Raw genomic sequence first — 17,717 nt, forward strand, 5'->3', positions numbered from 1 at the left:
GTAGGGACATAGGAAAGATTGTTGGCATGAGAAGGCAGAGGCCAGCAGTCAAATATCCGTGACTTTGGGCTGCCAACCCCCTCCCAACATCGGTTTCCACATCCATCAATATAGAGCCTAGAAAAGGTGACCTCAGACACAACTCTAGGTATAGTTTAGCCTCCTCAGAGTCCTCTGATTCTGCCTTCAAGGCAGGAACTAGATAAAGTGTCTAGACCTCCTCACATTTCTGAAGATTGATATTGCACCCTCCAAAGGGCACTCTCACTTTTCTCCTTGGCCGATAGTTAGGATATACGAAGGTATGGCTTTGAAAATTTTAATTTCATAGCACATATTTTCATACACACACACACACACACACACACACACACACACACACACACACACACACTCTTTTCTTTTCTCTTCTTATCATTCCCTGATGCTATAGATTGAACACAGGGCCTTTACTATGCGAGAGTGATCTATATCTCCAATGGCACAGTGCTACCAAGTTGCCTGTGCTGACTTTGAACTTGCTCTATAGCCCAAGCTGGCCTTGAACTTATAAGTCCTCTTGCCTTAATCTGTTCAATAATTGAGATTGTGGTACTGCACCTCGATAGGCTGTGTAATATATTAATTTCCCCTCCCCCCACCAAACACACAAAATGTATCCCTAAGAATATATAATATTCAAGAGACGTTGGTAGAATCTCTTGTTGCAGTGGATGAAGTTGACTTAAAATTTGCCCTTGACCATGTCGTTCCCCCCCCCCCCCCCCGCTTTTTTGTGACATCCTGAGATGGCTCTAGAAACCATAGTTATGTTTTTATTTTGGCTTTGTTTGAAAATAAAAAAATCTATACCAATAAAACTTGTGTCTGGCAAGCATTTATCTGGACTATAAGTATATGAGTTACTTCCTGGAGGCTGCTCCCCTGTTGGGTGGTGACGAAGCTGGGTTTTAGCATCTTGGCCCATACCCCACCCCATCTGGCTTCTTTATTCTTCTCTATCTGATGATATAGTCCTAGGACTGCACCATAGGATGGTTCTATCTTGATAAGGTTGAGTGCAAGACTTTCTGTGACCTTGAGAATGCCCCCTGCTCTGGGCTTACACAGTTCCTCTTCTGTCCCTGAGTGTGTCCTGCAGTCTATGGTTGATTACCCAGAGTCCTCATAGCTGTGGATACTCATAGGCATGGAGGTGCACAGACTGGTATCTGGTCCTGGTTGTTGTTGTCTTCCAAGACAGCTACTACAGCCTTGGCAGAAGGAAAGCCTCAGATGGAGGGTGTTGTTGTTGCTGTTGTTGTTTTTACAGTACAGGTGCTTCTTCATGGACGCTGAAGTACAAGGTCACCCCAGGTTTCTGTGAGCAAGCACCAGAACTATTGCATAATAAATAGGGCATTTTCAGTAGTTACTTGTTGGAGTTTTAAGTTAGTATTACCCACAGCGAACAGAGCAGTCTCCTTCAGTTTACTTTCTAAGAACTACCTTGGAAACCACCTGGTTTGTGTGTCAGAAAGTGACTACCTGAGGATGCTCAGTCTCCGGGTGCCCAGCCCCTCCCTTACAGAGCTAAACTGAGCATCATGGGAAATGGAAGCAGCTCCAGGGCTCCACCAGGTCAAAGAGCCCTCAGGCTGGATGCTGAAGCTGTGTGGGGGTGGGGTGGGGCGGGGTGGGGTGGGGTGGGGTGGGGTGGGGTGGGGTGGCCGTCTCAATCTCTTTCTGACTGGGCCTCTTTCTCATCCAAGGTCAGCTTGGGGCTCATGCAGAGTGAGAGGAGCTCTCTCTGCATGGAGAGAGGAAAGAGTGGGCTTACTAGGAGAGAGGCGGCCGTTTCTGGAGGGACGATTAGAGTGCAGCATCCTCTGAAGCCCTTGATGTACCTCCTTGCCTTAAATCCTCACCACCTTCCTGTGAGGTGGGTGTCAGTATCTGTCATTTACGCAAGGGAAAATGGCTGGCTTCCTGGGCCGCCTTCTGTCATAAAATACCTTGTATAGAATTATTTTTTTTTTAATTTTTTATTGTTACAGAAGAGGGGAAAATACTGAGCCTAAGCCCTCTTCCCTGTTCCCTGATACTCTATAAATACTGTGAATAGTAAGCAGAGCACATGCACGTGTTTAAAAATTCAAACAGTAAGTAAGTAAAAAAAAAAAAAAAAAAAAAAAGAAAGAAAGAAAGAAAGAAAGAAAAAAAAAACAAAGTTAAACATCGCTTTCCTTTCATCCCAAACCCTCTCCCAAAGGAATGAATGTTGTAAGCAAGTTTATTGCCAGAAAAACATGTTGCTTGCATAAAACATCTTACTTGCACTGGGCCTGCAGATCTTCTCTTTGTATAACTTTCAATTATTCTCTATATAAAAGGAACCATGCTCAGTCATTGTTTCGTGCCTCGCTGTAACAGCCTCCTCTACCTCTTCTTCCTCTTCCTCTTTCTTCTCCCCATTTTCCTATTTTTTGCATGCCTTGGAGATCATTACCGCTAGCACATACTGCCCTGCCTCATTCCTTTGCAAGCTTGTTCTTCACTGGCAAAAATTCTGCAATCAACCCTGTGGTGTTTTCTCTGCTTCTTATCTTGGGGAACAATTAGAAAGCAAATAAGTGGGGGAAATTCCCCAGCAGTAGGATGGCCAGCTAACGAGGTACTGTTCCCCAAAATACCAAGGGTGTTAGTCCCTTATCATTGAGTATCATAGGATTCTTAGGGTTTGTGAAATTGGTTAGATTTTTTAAAGGCATATTATAAGGGGCATATCCTCAATCCCAGCACATGGGAAGCAGAAGCGAACAGATCTTTGTGAGTTCAAGGCCCTCCTGGTCTATATAGTGGTTCCAAGAGATCCGGGGCGGTCTAGAGACTATTGGTCTCAAAAAACTAAAACCAAAATCAAAACCAAACCAAACAAAAAAATGCATATCATAGTTTTATTTGCATTTTCTTAAGAGTTAAGTTTAGCCATGATTTTATATATGCTTTTGACTTTATGTTTTAGCTTGTTTTCTCAGGGGGGGTCAGCTGTGGGTAGGAGCAATTGTCTATTTCTGGTTGATGGACACTTTTTGTAGTTGGTGTGTCAGTGATATGATTCAGTTGTGTGTGAGCCAGGGCAAGCCCTTTATCCTATGCAATAAAGTCTCCCGCTGGGGTTTTGTATGTGGTCCCACTTGTCTGGGCCGTATTTTTTTTTTCCCGCACAGAGGAATTTCAACTTTGTGTGTGTCTCAGACTCTGGCCTTCGGTGTCCTTCGAGCTGTCTCTCAGTGGCTCAGAGCCCCACTCCATGTGAGTGCTAAGCGCATGCTCTGCATGGCAAGCAGGCTCCAGAGCTGGAGAGCTCTCCCTCAGTCCCTGCGGCTGCTCTCGGGTTTATTCCATCCTCACTTTCCTCGTTCTTTTTGTATACCAGCTTCACCAGGGCAGCTCCAGGATCCTTCAGTGCCATTGCTGTCTGTAAGGATAATTCTGAAAATGTTGAAAACTGTGCAGTCTGTTCTGCCAACCTTTCCTTAGGGAATTTTAGGATTCCAGGGCTGGTTGGTTGAAGATTAGGAAACACGTGCAACCATGGTTTGGCTGGACTCTTGCTGGGGGACTAGTCCCAGCAGGTGCTTATGGGTGTGCCTTAAAACTAGACTCTTCTTTGTCTTTGCCCCTAAAAAAAAATTTTTTTTTACAATGTGTGAAATTCTGTAGGGAGAGTAGTTTAACCAAAGCAAACTAATAGTTCTATCATCCAACTATCTACTCATGCAATATCTGTCTCTCTGATCCTTTTATCTGTTATTTATCCAATCATATGTCCAGTAGTTATAATCTTATTACATCTATCAGTACGTAAAATAAGAAATTTACTAGAGGTTGTCAGGTCCAGAAGGAATTCGGGACGAGAGGCTGTCTGTGGTGCCTGTTGGCACACCGCAGTGCATGCTGACTTCCAGGCTCTTCCAGCACAGCAAGTGCGTGTTACACCGTTCTTCCAGCTCTTCTCACCCCTCCCCCTCCCCTAAACTTCTCTAGCTCATGGGCTTCCCTACCCCACATCTTCTCATTCCCATAAAACCCTACTATTTTATCTATGCTTCTCTCTTCTATGCTTCTCTCTGGTCCCTTCTCTCTTGTCCCTCTCTCTTGCTCTCTTCCTCCCTCTCCTCCCCGTGACCCAGTCTACTGGCCATCGTCGGTGTACTGCTCCCTCTCTCTGCTCTGGACTCTTCCTGATGCCTCTGGCTGTAGCCTCCCTCGTAGCTACAATAAACACCTTCTCCTCAGCCACACCTCGAAGCAGTGATACCCTCAGCTCATACGTTAGTGGGATGCAGTTTGGTGGTAGACCACTTAGATAGCATGTATAAGGTCCTATATTCCATTGCCAGCCCTGAAAGTAAAGAATAAAACAAAACAAAACAAAACAAAAATATACATGAATAACAGAACTGGGGGGGGGGGGGAAGGCACCATTCTAGATGGCCATGGTAATATAACTCTCAATTCGAGCACTTAGGACGTTGTGTGGGATGATCATGAATTTAAGCATCCTGGAATGCATAGCAAGCAAGAACCTATCTCAAACAAATGAACAAATCAATGGACCAAACAGTGTTATTTAGTGGTTAAACAGACATCCATCCTGCTTCCCAGTGTAAGAAACAGGACACAGAATCAGTACCCACAGCCTTTCTCAACTACATTTGTGTTTCTACTGCGGAAGTAGCTATTGCCTTGAAATGTATACTTAAAGATTTGCTGAATGTCTTTATATTTGTGTAGCATTATGCATGGCCATGTCCTCAAACAATATCAAGAGTATTGCATATTTCAAAACTCCTTCTCTATCATGCTGCCCTGTGGTTCTTCAGTTTGTTTTGTGCGCTCAGCATGATAGCTGAGATCATCCATGTTGACATTTAGAGTGTCGGTTCACCTCCACTCATTACAGCTCACTTTGCACCGTTGCAGGGTTACATCCCATGACGACACCATGCCTTATCGCTTTCCTTTCCGGGCTGGGTTGTAGAGCCCCTGTTTGTCTTGCGTGCAAACGATGTTGCGTCACGCTTGCTCATGAACTGATGAAGGTTGGTCTAGGGTGGACAGCGACAGACAAAGTCACTGACTCTATGGTAGTCATAGCCAACTGTCAGCCACTGCCACTGGTCTTTCCAAGGCAGCTTTACCTATTATCCATTCACCAGGAGTCAGAGGTCTTGGGCGTTTATACGTTTGCCAGTCTACTGCGTGTGAAATGCTATTTCATTATAGTTTTAATCTGAGTTGTCCTGATTGCTTGTGAGACTGAGTACTACTTTATGTAGCCTGTCGGATTTCCTCCTCTGCAAGTTGCCTACTTGTTTTGTTGTTGTTGTTTTGTTGTTTGTTTTTTTGTTTTTGTTTTTTTGGTTTTTTTTTGTTGTTGTTATTGCTGTTGTTCCATTTTCTCTTATTTGATTGTTTTCTCGTTTATTGCGTTGAAGATACTTAGGGTCTCTTGGTATTAATATCCGTGTGTTTTCTAGCCTTAAATATATAGTTTTATGATTGCTTTTGATATAGCTCGATTAAAATTTTTCAATAGTTTCTTCTCTAGAATCATATACGCATTGTCCTATATTCTAACAATTTTTAGGGTTGATGTTGTATGTTTAGGTTCTTAGTCCTCTTTGAGTTGATTTCTCATGCATCTTTATGTATGTATGCATTTATCTGTAGTGGTATATATTTTCACAACTATTCTATCTATTAACCAAAAAACTGCATATTATTGGGTAATTTTACTATTCTCTTTTTCTTTCATTATTCCCAGTGAATTTTGAAGTAGGCAAAAGAAACCAAAATAACTTTATTTCAAAATAGTAACATGTTCTTAAAAAGGCCCAATAGTAATGTTCTGAAGGCAGTGTAATGTGGATTATGTGTATTAACACATTTACCCTTCTCAAAAACCCAGGAAATACGACTATTTTCATCTGCCTTTGGCTTGGATGGGTTTGAAACGAGGTGTCAAGTGAGTTCTAGGCTAAAGTGTGCCTCTTCCAAGATGTTTGTCCCAAGATCAAAGGAGTGAGGCCTGAAACTTTTTAAAACCAAACATTCTATGTATGTGTTTATGTGTGCATGTATGTACAGGTGCCTGTGGAAGCCGGAGGAGGGTGATGGATCCCTTAGAGCAGGGGTTTGTGAGCACTGTGAGTCAAACACTTATCCTCTGTAAATGCTCTTAAACTACTAAGCCATCTTTCCAGCCTCCCCAGCATTACTGAGATGTGGCTTCATTTCCTATAGATTTAATATTTTATATTGGACTGAGCTTCTTTCTTAATATTAAAAGGCATTTATCAGTCTGTATTTAGATATTGATACTTTCTAATAGATAGTTGAAGACGTATTTTTTTTTCCTCTGGATTTAAAGACCGAAGTCTTCCATCTGCTCAGGAAAACAACAAACAATTAACTTTTAATTATTGCTTCTGAACTGTCCCTTCTGCCCTTCCTCAGGGAGTCTTATTTGAAATGGATTTCAAACCCTAGAGTGTCTGCTGTGTCCTACCAATGTTTATCTCTTTGTCCTTCTCAGTGCGCAGCACGCGTCTCTCCTTGGAAACTACATCACCACTTTCCCTCTCCATCCAATCTGTTGTCCAGGAATGCAGCAGGCAACCAGTCTTCATTGGTTTGTTTCTGTCTCATGGCTGCTGATGCAATTTCACAAATGCAAAATTATGTTGAGTCTCATAGAAATGACCATTTGGATACTATCCCATTCCCCCCTCCTGTTTCTTGCAGCAACTCTCCTTTACAGGAAGATGTCCTTCTATCCTTTTCCTTTTAGAGCCAGAAGCACAGCCTAACTCCAGGAGCCCAGGCTAGGACCTCTCTGCTCAAATACCCTCCTGCCTCATAACAGTTTCACCTTTGGACTACCTCTGACTTGTGGCTCCTGAGGAGATTTGGGAAGGGCATGGAATTCTGACAGGAAGCCAAGACAGCTTGGGTAGAGACCAAGACTGAAGCAAACTTAATACTTTGTAGAGAGCTGTCAGTTGTTCAGATGAGGGTGCGTTGGTAGCGCCTGGGGTAGAGATGCCATCTTGATGCTCTTCCACCCAGTTGGATCCAGCAGGTGGTGGCATGCAGTGTCTGAAGCCTGGAGCCACCTTGCTCCTGGTGTGGACTGCATGTTTCTCTGTCCTGTGACATGGGGGACCCTTGAGCTTCTTTGCCAACATACTTCACACAGCTCTTGCTTACTTCCTCCTGCAGCCTGACACGTTAATGGTTGCTTCTCTGTAATCCTAGTTTGTTTAGAGAGGGCCTGTCTTCCCTTGTCCCCCTGGCTCTGGTAGCTGACAGATAGGCAGAGATTTGATGGCAGTTTCTACAGGATTGAGAAGAGGTTGGTTGAGTGACATCCTGTGAAATTGGCGGTACCTGCTCATACCCTTCATTTCAGTCCATCATTTTCCATGAGCCATTGTGGAACAGGAGCGACGTTGTCTCCTCTCTTCTGATTGGCTACAGCATGGGGCTTCTCTTTTTGTCAGCCCTTCTTCCCTTGCTTGCGCAGAGGCTTTTACATCCTGGACTTGTCTCTGACCTCTGACTTGAACACTGACCTGCCACTGGACCCAACATAGTGATCACAAGATGTGGGCTTTGAGGCATGGCACATCATCTGTTTCCCCTGGTGTCTGGATGCTGTTCCTGTTGCTGTGACCTGGCAGAAGCAACTTCGAAGAAGAAGTGTTTGGTTTCACTCTGAGTCTAGAGGGTTCAGCACATAATGAGTAAGGCAGGACGGTGTGGCTCTGTGCCAGGAAGCAGGGGCAGTGCAGCTCTGCTTACTCTCTCCTCTTATGATGTCTAGTCTTTCCAGGTGCTCAGCCTATGCCTGGCATGGAATCACTCACAGTCAGGGCCTTGTCTCTGGACACATCCTCACTGTCGCACCCACAGGGATGCCTCGCCAATCTTTAGAGTCATTCCCCCTGCAGTCTGGTTGATACTGAGGACTAATTATCACACTCAAGAACTTGTTAAAAATACAGTTACAGGGCTTGGCTCCCACCTCAGAGATGCTAGAACTAGGTCCCGTGACCTTTGTGCCCTCCTGGGGAGTTGGGTTCTTGCTCAAGTTTGAGGACCATAGAGCAAGCCATGGCTGCAGTGGTCAGTGTGCTTTCCATCTCAACCTCATAGGCAGAAAACTGTCTTTAGAGATGCCTTTGAAGGTCACAGAGGAGATAGGGTGGTGGTACATACCTTTACTCCCATTTGAGGCCAATCTGGACTCCATCATGAGACCCTGGTTTGTTTTTGTTTGTTCTGTTTGTTCGTTTTTTCAAGACAGGTCTGTGTAGCCTTGGCTGTAGACCAGGGTGGCCTCGAACTCACAGAGATCTGCCTGCCTCTACCTCCCGAGGGATGAGATTAAAGGCCTATGCCACCACACCCCGGCTGAGTCCTTGTTTTAAGAAGGACAAGGAAGGAATCTGTAGAATTGGTTTTCACACAGTCTTTCAATTTGTTTAACTCCAGATTCTGCAAACTGAGTTGACCCCAGAATTCTCTCAACCTGTACAATGCTTCTGGCCCTGCCTCATTACCTATCAGCACCATTTGCTTTTTTTGCTCCCACTCAGAATTAATTTCCATGTACTTGGATGTTACCGCCTAGAATTTTCCTCCTTACATTTCCACTATTTGTCAGAGAGGAGTTCACAGCTTTGCTTCTCAGGCCACTGGAGTGAGGGATGCAGAAAGACTTTTGGCCTGGAAGGGTCCAGACCTGGGTGGGATTGAAGACGCACTCCTAAGCAGTTCTCAGAACTTTGATTTTTATGAGGTGTTGGCAAACCCAAGTATCCATAATGGAATAAGAGTAGTATTTACAATCAGAGGACTAATATAAGCATAGTCGTCCATCGGTGTCTCTCAGCTTTTTGCCTGTTGGCCCCAGTTTTTCCACCAATAAAATTGGAATATATATATATATATATATTCGAGACAGGGTTTCTGTGTGTAGCCTCGGCTGTCCTAGACTCACTTTGTAGATCAGGCTGGCTTTGAACTCAAGTGATCTGCTTGCCTCTGCCTCCCGAGTGCTGTGATTAAAGGTGTGCGCCACTACACCCGCCTGAGGTGATATTAAGATAATAAACATAATAAATGGCTTGCAAGCAGTATTGACTAAAATGTTAAGAAAGTAGTATATGCAAAAAAAATTCTTTAAACTATAAAAATAGTATAAAATGCTATCTATCATATGTCAAAAGCCATGCTTACAGAGCCTCCATCCCTCTGCCTGGCCTGCAGTAAGTGGTCCAGAAACTTCAGTTCTCTTTCAGGCAAGCAGAGCCCCAGAGCACTAGAGTAATGCTTAGTCCCGAGAGACCTTGTTCATCTGACAGGTAAGAATGATTTGTAAACAGCACAGGCTCTGTTTTATGTTCCACCGTCCTTAGTATTGATTTGTTTATCAAAATTTTTATTTATAAGGAGCACAAAAATAAAGCAGCCCCAATCCAGCAGGATGCATCACAGGTTCTGAATTAATGAGGTCCGGATTGATGAGGGCTCCGGATGGTGTCTTCCCTTCTATGATGGAATAAGGGAACAACTGTGATTGTTATGGAGGACGGGATGCTGATGCGCCCGTGGTTGGTAGGATGCACCTTCTCCGTGCATCCCTTCTCCTCTGGAGAGAGATGATTTCTCCAGCTGCCAGCAGCCGTCACATAGTTTGGGGTTTAGGCAGATGCCTTCAGTCCAGAGCTGACAATGCCGTGGTGGTGTCAATTGTTGGCACGGTTTTCCAACAAGAACGTCCACTGTGAGAAACTGAAGAGTGAATGATGTAATGTGTTTCTGAGTCAAGGGGCTCCAGTGGCAGGGTTCTGAGGATTTTGTTATCCCTGACCCAGGGACTCTGATAGAACAGCAAACTCATGATTCCTGTCTCGTCTCCGCTGAGTCAGTCTGTTTAAAATGTATCTTGTGTTCTGATGCGCGCTTGAGTTTGGGAGCTGGGACAAGAAGGAAGGACCTGCGGACAGAATTCACTTTCCATGGGAAATATAAATAACGTAATTTTTTTTTCGGACTATAAGATGCACCTGACCATAACAGGCACCCAGTTCGTAGAACAGTAAAACAAGAAAAAACAATAAAAACAGCAAAAGGACCATACGGCGCACCCTAATTGCACCCCCCTTTTGGGGAATAACAGTGAGTCTTATGGTCAGAAAAACATAAATCCTCCACTTGTGCTGGGGCCACGGTTCTTAGCACCGGCTGTTCACTAGAAGCCAAAGGAGCGTGCTTAAGATACCTCTGCTAGGACAGCAGGTTACCAAGAAGAGACTTGATACCCTATGAGCATATACAGGGGGAGGTAATCCCCCTCAGGAACAGTCATAGGGGAGGGGAATAAGGGGAAAATGGGAGGGAGGGAAGAATGAGAGGACACAAGGGATGGGATAACCATTGAGATGTAACAAGAATAAATTAATAAAAAAAGGAAAAAAAAACCCTCTGCTCCACTGGACTCTGACTAAGAGCACGTCTGAGCATCTGGACTTTTCAGAGTTCCACATGATTTCCAAGTTACCCTGTGATGAGGTCTCCAGGATATGTCTTGCTAAGAAAAACTAATTTTGTTTTGTTAGCATTGGATAGATTTTTTCCTAGATATTTATTTTTGTATTTATACTAGATAATTGTGTGTTCACTATAGAAGAGGACCTTACAAAATAATAGTTAAAAACAGAAATAATTTGTTTCCGGCTGACAAGATACTTGTGTGTTTTATCTCAGTTATCTTTTCTCTGTTTTTTTTTTTTTTTAAGCACTGGCTTGAGATTTTATAATTGTTGCTATCATATTTAACATCTTCCTTTCAGAAGCACTTTAACTTTATACATCCCAAGTTCAATTTGTAGTGCACCCTGTGGCAGAACGGATGCATAGTGACTTTCCCTCATACTTGTGTGTACGTAGTGAGGGTGGTACTGGGTAGAGGTAATTCCTCGGTGTTTACAATGCCCGAGTTTCATGCACATCACAGATTCCTATTTGAATGTCAGAAGTGGAATATTTACTACTTTCGCTCTACATTTCTTCTCTCATGGTCCTTAGCCTGCCCTTGTCTTTTCCCTACCTCAGTGCATATGAAGAGGTCTATATCTTGCCAGTTAGCGGATATAGTTTTATTGCTGCAAGTCGAGAAAGGGAAACAGAAAGACGTTGTCAGTGTTTTATAGCCACCTTTCTGCCTGCCAACTCAGCTCTTGCTGGGCTTCTCTGGACTTGCTAGTCTGTTGTCCCGCGGGTTGAGTATGTCTCACAGATACACACGGAGAGATAGAGGCTTCTTCCGTCAGGTCTGTTCCTCCGTGCTCTGCGAGGGAGGAAAACAAAGATACAAGGGAACAAAGGAAAATCAGCTACCTATGGTGGATGAGAACTTGGGCAGGACAGAAAAGTTGAAAGGAGGCCTAAGTAACCCACAGGCTCCCCATCCATCTCCCCGAGGCAGCTGCTAAGATCTGCGGATCTCCCGTTTTTAAAATGCCTTCTGAAGATTTTACTCACTGTTTATGTATTTATTTTTTTTTTTTTTACATCTGTGGTTATTCTGCTTGCTTGTGTGCCTGTACACCACACGCATACAGTGGCCACAGAGGCCTGGAGAAGGTGTTGGACCCTCAGGATGTTGTCAGTTGTGTGGGTGCAAACAGGCGCTCTTAACCCAAAGCCATCTTTCCAGCCTCTATCTGTGCATTTGATTTCAACTTTTTCCTTTTTTTTTTTTTAATGCACTCACTTGAAATTTTATAGTCCTGTCATCACATTTAATATGTCATTTCCTCCACACTTGCTAATATTAAGAAAGGTTGGTAGGACAAGTACAGAAATCCTCGCTTAAGTTGTATTAGCGTCTGAATTGTTGGGCTTTGTGATGCTACAAGAGCTGTATGCATCCAGTAGTTCTGCTCTTTACATTTGGGATTTAGGATCTCTTCTTGAGCTTCCAAGATGTGGTGTGGTTTTTTCTGGTGATGCTGAGCTGTGAACAATAGCAGCCACTCTGCACCACAGGGGAAACAGCTGGCACTGTCGTGCTGTGTTGCCAAGCTACAAGTTCAGCAAGCATTTCCAACTTTTAGATGCTTTTTAACTTGCTGTGGATTGATCAGGGTGGCACTCTACTATAAGTTGAGGAGCATCTGTCAAGCAACATTCTCGTGTATTTAGTGGTCACTCAGAAATGCCATGGTCAAACCATGTGTCTCCCTTTCTTTCTTCACTTTCAACATAGCATTTGTCACATAGCAATATATATATATATATATATACACACATAAGCTGTGTATGTATAACATATGTGTATATAGAGAGCAATATATTCTGAGTAATATATGTGTGTATATATTATATTTATTATAATATATATGATATTTTCTTTGACCTTGTGGCTTAGCTGCTGGTTTGAGCATCAGCACAGAATCATTGTTGGGCAAGATGGAGCTGTGATTGTCTTCTGTGTTGCTGTCATGGATGCGTCAGGTAATTCTGCCCATCTTCTTGCAGGGCATTATGGGAAGGATGCTTACCGAAGTGGAGGACCAGATCTCCATAACTTCATCTCATCTGGATTTGTCACGTTAGGAAGAGGACACACGAAGGGTACAGTGGAAACAATTTTTTATTAAAATACAGAGGTTGCCTAGGGAACCCCAGTCTGAAATGTGAAGATGGTGTGGAGTCCTGAGGCTTACACAGGATCAGAAATAAGTGGGATGATTCCATGGCAGCATGTCCTGGGCACAGAGATGACCACGTGGTCACATTTATGACTTTAGGGGGTAACAGACCTCCAACACACATCTATCCCACTCTGTACATGATGGGGACACAAGTACTGGTGGCTTCCCATGGGAAGGGACCACAGGCAGCATGGTGGGAAATGCTACCAATGGATGCAGTACTTGTAAAGTGTGTGTTTGCCTCTGGCTGTTATTCCTTTCCCTTTCTAAAGTCCTATCTTATACCCAATGTCAATGTTCTGTACTGCCAGCGTGTATGTGAACAGGTCCGACATCCTTGGTGTGTTGCTGTAACACTCTGTGATGTGGGCACAAAGGTAGAGGTGACTCAGACCTTCAAGCTGCAAGATGAAAACTAAGCTAGCGTTTCTGCCAAGCTGCTTTACGACCTAGCTGACAGCTTGCAGAGCATCTGCGCAGGGGTATGGAATCCTCCCCGATCCTGTCTTTTGTTTAAATAGTCCTAGTAGTGTTGTGAGCATTCTGTCACTGGATTCCTGACTCCTTTGATTACCTTCCCAACACCTGTGTGCTGTTATAGACCAAATGTGAACCCTGTTGTTGGGATGTTCCATTTCTGTCCTCCTTTGAAATATGTCTGTTCCAAGTGTGAGTGAACAAGGACCTTACATTATTTTCTTAACGTTCTGTGCTCCTACTTTTTAAATTCCCTGTGATGTGTGTTTATCCTATAGAGAAAAAGATAACTGTATCTGTGTATGTATTTTCTGTTGTCTATTTGTGTCTAATAAAGTTTATTGAGGATACAGGTGGCATTTGTGGCTATTTAGAGTTGCAGAGTCGAAATGAAACCAGCTGTTACAGAGTGGGGGATGGGCTACACAGTTAAACACAGAACAGAACTACGCTAGAGACGCTTGAATCAACTCAAACCCAGAGTTACCAGCCACTACATCAGTAACAATACTGAAGGTTTCACCTCAACATTTTAAAGCAAAACAAACATTTAGCATCTCTCACGGTTTCTGTGGGTTGGGAATTTGGGAACTCCTGAATTGGGAGAGTCTCTTGTGAGTTTTCAGTCATCATGTTAGGCAGGGCTGGGTCACCTAAAGTGTTGACCAGCGTTACCAGATATAATTCCGAGATGGCATACTTACATGGCAGTATATTGGTAGGAAGCTTCTGTCTCTCCCCCTTAACACTCTCTCTGTGGCCTATTTGAGTGGTTGCATATGTTGGCTGGGTATTCCCGGAGTGGTTGAAGCAAAGAAGAAAAAGACACAAACCATATGCCTTTTATGACCAGATGTGCTGGTTATCTAGACCAAGATTTTCATAATATCTGATAGGATATGCATGCTAGCTCTTTTTAGGTTAGGAGATAGCTATGCAGAGACAAGAATTACCAGGAGGGCCAGGACATTGGATACGATTTTTTTTTTTTTTTTTTTTTTTTTTTTTGAGCCTGGCTTTTTACTATATATACCTCATGGAGTGGAGTTCCGAATACGTTTTTCAGACAGAATGCAGCAACTTACCAAGACTTCTCAACACTGTGGGTTCCCGCCCTTACCCTAATTCCTTGAAGGTGGCTTCAAGCCATGACATCAAACGGTGAGCTCTTTATATTGAACAGGGAGGCAAATAGGAGGCAAAATACAATGTATCCTTATGTCGTTCGATCTGCACTGGGCAAGCAGACAAAGTCGGGTCCCGACAGTAAAGTAATAAGAATGGCAGCAGAGAAGAGTCATAGAGTACTGTGGGAGGGGGTTCCTCCTGCCAGGCACGGATGCTGCAGTGAGGTGGACAGAGTCCTGCACCCCAGGCAGGGAGAGGCTTGAATTAGAAGCTCTCTTGTGCATTAGAAATGGAAGGGAAGTGTGTATGATCCTGTGAAGCAGGGGAGAAGAGCTACAAGGCTGTGGGAGGTGTTGGGATTGCTCCAAGGTGACCTGTGAGATGGAGACAGAGTGAGAATATCAGAGCTTCTGCCCAGTAAAGATCTTTCTAGACCCCATGGGGGGTGTCTCTGAGTAGATCATCTTGTCTAAGGCATACTTGCCAGAGAAGAGGCTGGCTATCGATCTTGACATCTAGCAAGACACATCGTGGGGTCTGAGGCAGCTAACAAAAGAAGAAAGCAAGTGCTAAGTATCCCGGCCCGAGGGACAAATCGAACCAGAGTTCACCTGAAAGAGGGGGTGCAGATTGAAAGTGGGGACAGAGACTTGAGAAAATTGAGTCAAGTCTGGAGATTTCGGATCAAGACTCTCTTTAATGCAGACTTTATATAGCAAGGTCAATAGGATCAATTCTAATCCCACTCTCCCTAACCCCCCACCCCCACCCCCACCCCCGCTGGCAAGAATACAATCGCCTGAATAGCTCCCTGTAAGAACTTCCTTAATCCTCTGGGTAGCTCCCTGTAAGAACTTCTTTACTTCTCTGGATGGGTAGTCCATAGATAGCCTAGAACACAAGACCTCCTTCAGCAAGGGTCAGCAACTCAAAGGTCACAGCCTATAGCCTAAGCACGGGATTTCTAACATGGCAGAATTTAGCATGGCTCCCCACAGCTAAGAAAGATGATGGGGTTTCCAAACTGGAAAACCCACAGCCCTTATGCTGAGTTAGTAGCCTCGGCAACAAAGGAAGCTGCCATGTGTCCCACTGGCAGTTTACGCCCCAGATCTGAGCAAGAGCTGTGGTAGGGCTATGGGTATTCCAGAGAGTGCACAAGTAACACCCGATTTGTCTCTGACTCCCGGAGAAGGGAATGAAGCCAGGATTTGGTTTTAAAATTAATAAAATGCATAGATTTTAGCCAACAGTGATTATGGGCAAATGGCCTACCTAGAATAAGAGTGAAGGCGAATAGAAGGTCTGTGAGCTGAAAAGGGGATAATGCAGTACAGGTGGGACATTTAGGAAGACAGCACAGTGCGACACACTGCTGTGGAGCCAGCCTTTGCTGCATTTTTTGTTTTTTTTTAGAGAGGAAGAAAACAGAGGCACGAGGCTTTCTATCTCTATCTATCCATAGCTTTGGGGGATGACCAGCGCCAAGGAACTACTGTGCTTTCTATTTGGTTGCTGGAGGAAGAAGAGACACTAAGTCTTCTTTCAGAGACCCACTTCGACACCCAGACACTACATCAAATGAGAGCACCCTGCTAAGCATGCTCTTCTGTGCCCAAGCTCAATGTTGTCTCCCTGCAGCCCTTCTTCACCAGGCCCACTCACTGGCTCAACCCACACCACCCTGGGGCCATGCTGACATCTCCCACCTGTGCATTGGCCAAATGCTGTGTTTTTCCGTAAGGATTGAAATCAGATATTCTCTTCTAGAAATAAGAGATGTGCATGCACGGGTCTCCATGGAACCATAGGTTGTCAATTACACATTATCATCTGAGCATGAACTCTCAGGGCACCAATAGATTGTGACAAGGAGACTCCTGGGTCATTTGACTGAAAGAATCCAGCTCAGATACTTTCAGTCTCAGGAGCCAGGGGAGTGAGTGGGTTGAACTGTACTAAGGTATTTGAAGGCTGGACTCCAGATAAAGCACAAAGCTCAGAAGGCGTCTCAGTCTCCATGGCAACAGTGAGGCAGGATGAACAGCAAGAAAGAGAAGGCTCAACCAGCTTGCCTGAAAATGGCCTATGTAAAGCTGGTACTATATAGGACCATTCCATAATGTAGTTTTCTATGAAGAAGGAGTGTAAGTCCCGTGGGCACAGAGCAGGAGGAGCTCTTGGGTTCACAACCAAAGGCATCATGACCCTACACCACATCTTGCTTTGTTGTCTGGTCTGTGTACACAGGGCAACTTACTTGTATAATTCATGCTGATTCACTGTTGAGTAATGGCTGGATATGAAGAATCAGTCATTGGCTTGGGGTGTCCAGAGTTTTTCAAGGGTATTTTACATGGTCCTGGAGAAGACACAGGGCTTTCCCCAATTCCTATGGTTAGGAAAGCATCTGATAACCTTATGGTACTGTTCTATTGTGATTGTGCCAAACTCACATGGTGTGTGATTGTTAAAATTGATGGATTATAACCAAAGATGGACCTAAACTAATGGAGAATGCTGCCCTCGTTTCATGGATCCATCTCTTGACATATCTACTTTTCAAATAAAACCAAAATATATCAGACAAACAAAACCCACCATAATACCTTTGAGAGTCTAAGTTGGGTTCTTCTGTTTGCAAGCTCATTCATTTTTTTTTCTTAATGGTGGCTACTCCGCAAAGCTTTTCACGTGATATAGGCCTGTTAACAAGAGTACCTACTACCCTGTAGGAAACTGAAAAGATGCTGTCAGTCACCTCCATCTGCCTCAGAGTTCTGTCCTGAAGCCAGAGTAGTGCCAGTAGCAATTCAACTATGGAAGACAATATGAGTGAGGATCATAGTTTCTTATACACATTTCCTGAGCTACCCAAAGTCCAACTATGGGTTAGCACAATCCTGTTTGTCTTCAAAGCACCTACTTGAGGAAGTCAGGTTACAAGCTGGTGAAGGAAATGGATATTGTCCTTCTTTGGATCAAGTCATTCCGAGAAAGGATTGGATTGAAGTAACCTATTGCTTTATATCTTTGTGTGACATCTCAGCTGAACTCTATCGCCCACTGCCTTGATTAATGGTGCTGTTGAAACTTAATTTCCATTCTAAGTTGTAGGACACACACGTCCCTGGATAATGTTTACTGGTAGGCCTGCCATCCTTGGCCCATGTAGTTAACTGGGCCAGGCTTGTTGACTATTCTGTTGGAAATAAGAGGTAGTGGAGGGCAAAGGATAAGCATCAGGATGTAGTGCAAAGGCTCCCTGCTTTAGGAAATGTCATTTCTGTCCTCTGAGTACAGGTATCTTCTTTAAAAAGCAGAAAAACTTGAGTACCA

At 44.0% G+C, this 17,717-nt stretch overlaps 1 protein-coding gene across 1 annotated transcript in view; it reads left to right on the forward strand.

The window, feature by feature from the left end:
• SHISA6 (shisa family member 6) overlaps positions 1-17,717 on the forward strand; it is a 295,836-nt gene that overhangs the window by 123,238 nt on the left and 154,881 nt on the right. Inside the window, exon 3 of the mRNA XM_084764705.1 lies at positions 12,598-12,693. Within this exon, the coding sequence (XP_084620831.1) occupies positions 12,598-12,693 (96 nt within the window). The remainder of the gene's footprint in view (positions 1-12,597; positions 12,694-17,717) is intronic.

This window comes from Acomys minous (assembly GCF_964271855.1).
Source record: "Acomys minous genome assembly, chromosome: 16".
In the NCBI taxonomy this organism is placed as follows: domain Eukaryota; kingdom Metazoa; phylum Chordata; class Mammalia; order Rodentia; family Muridae; genus Acomys; species Acomys minous.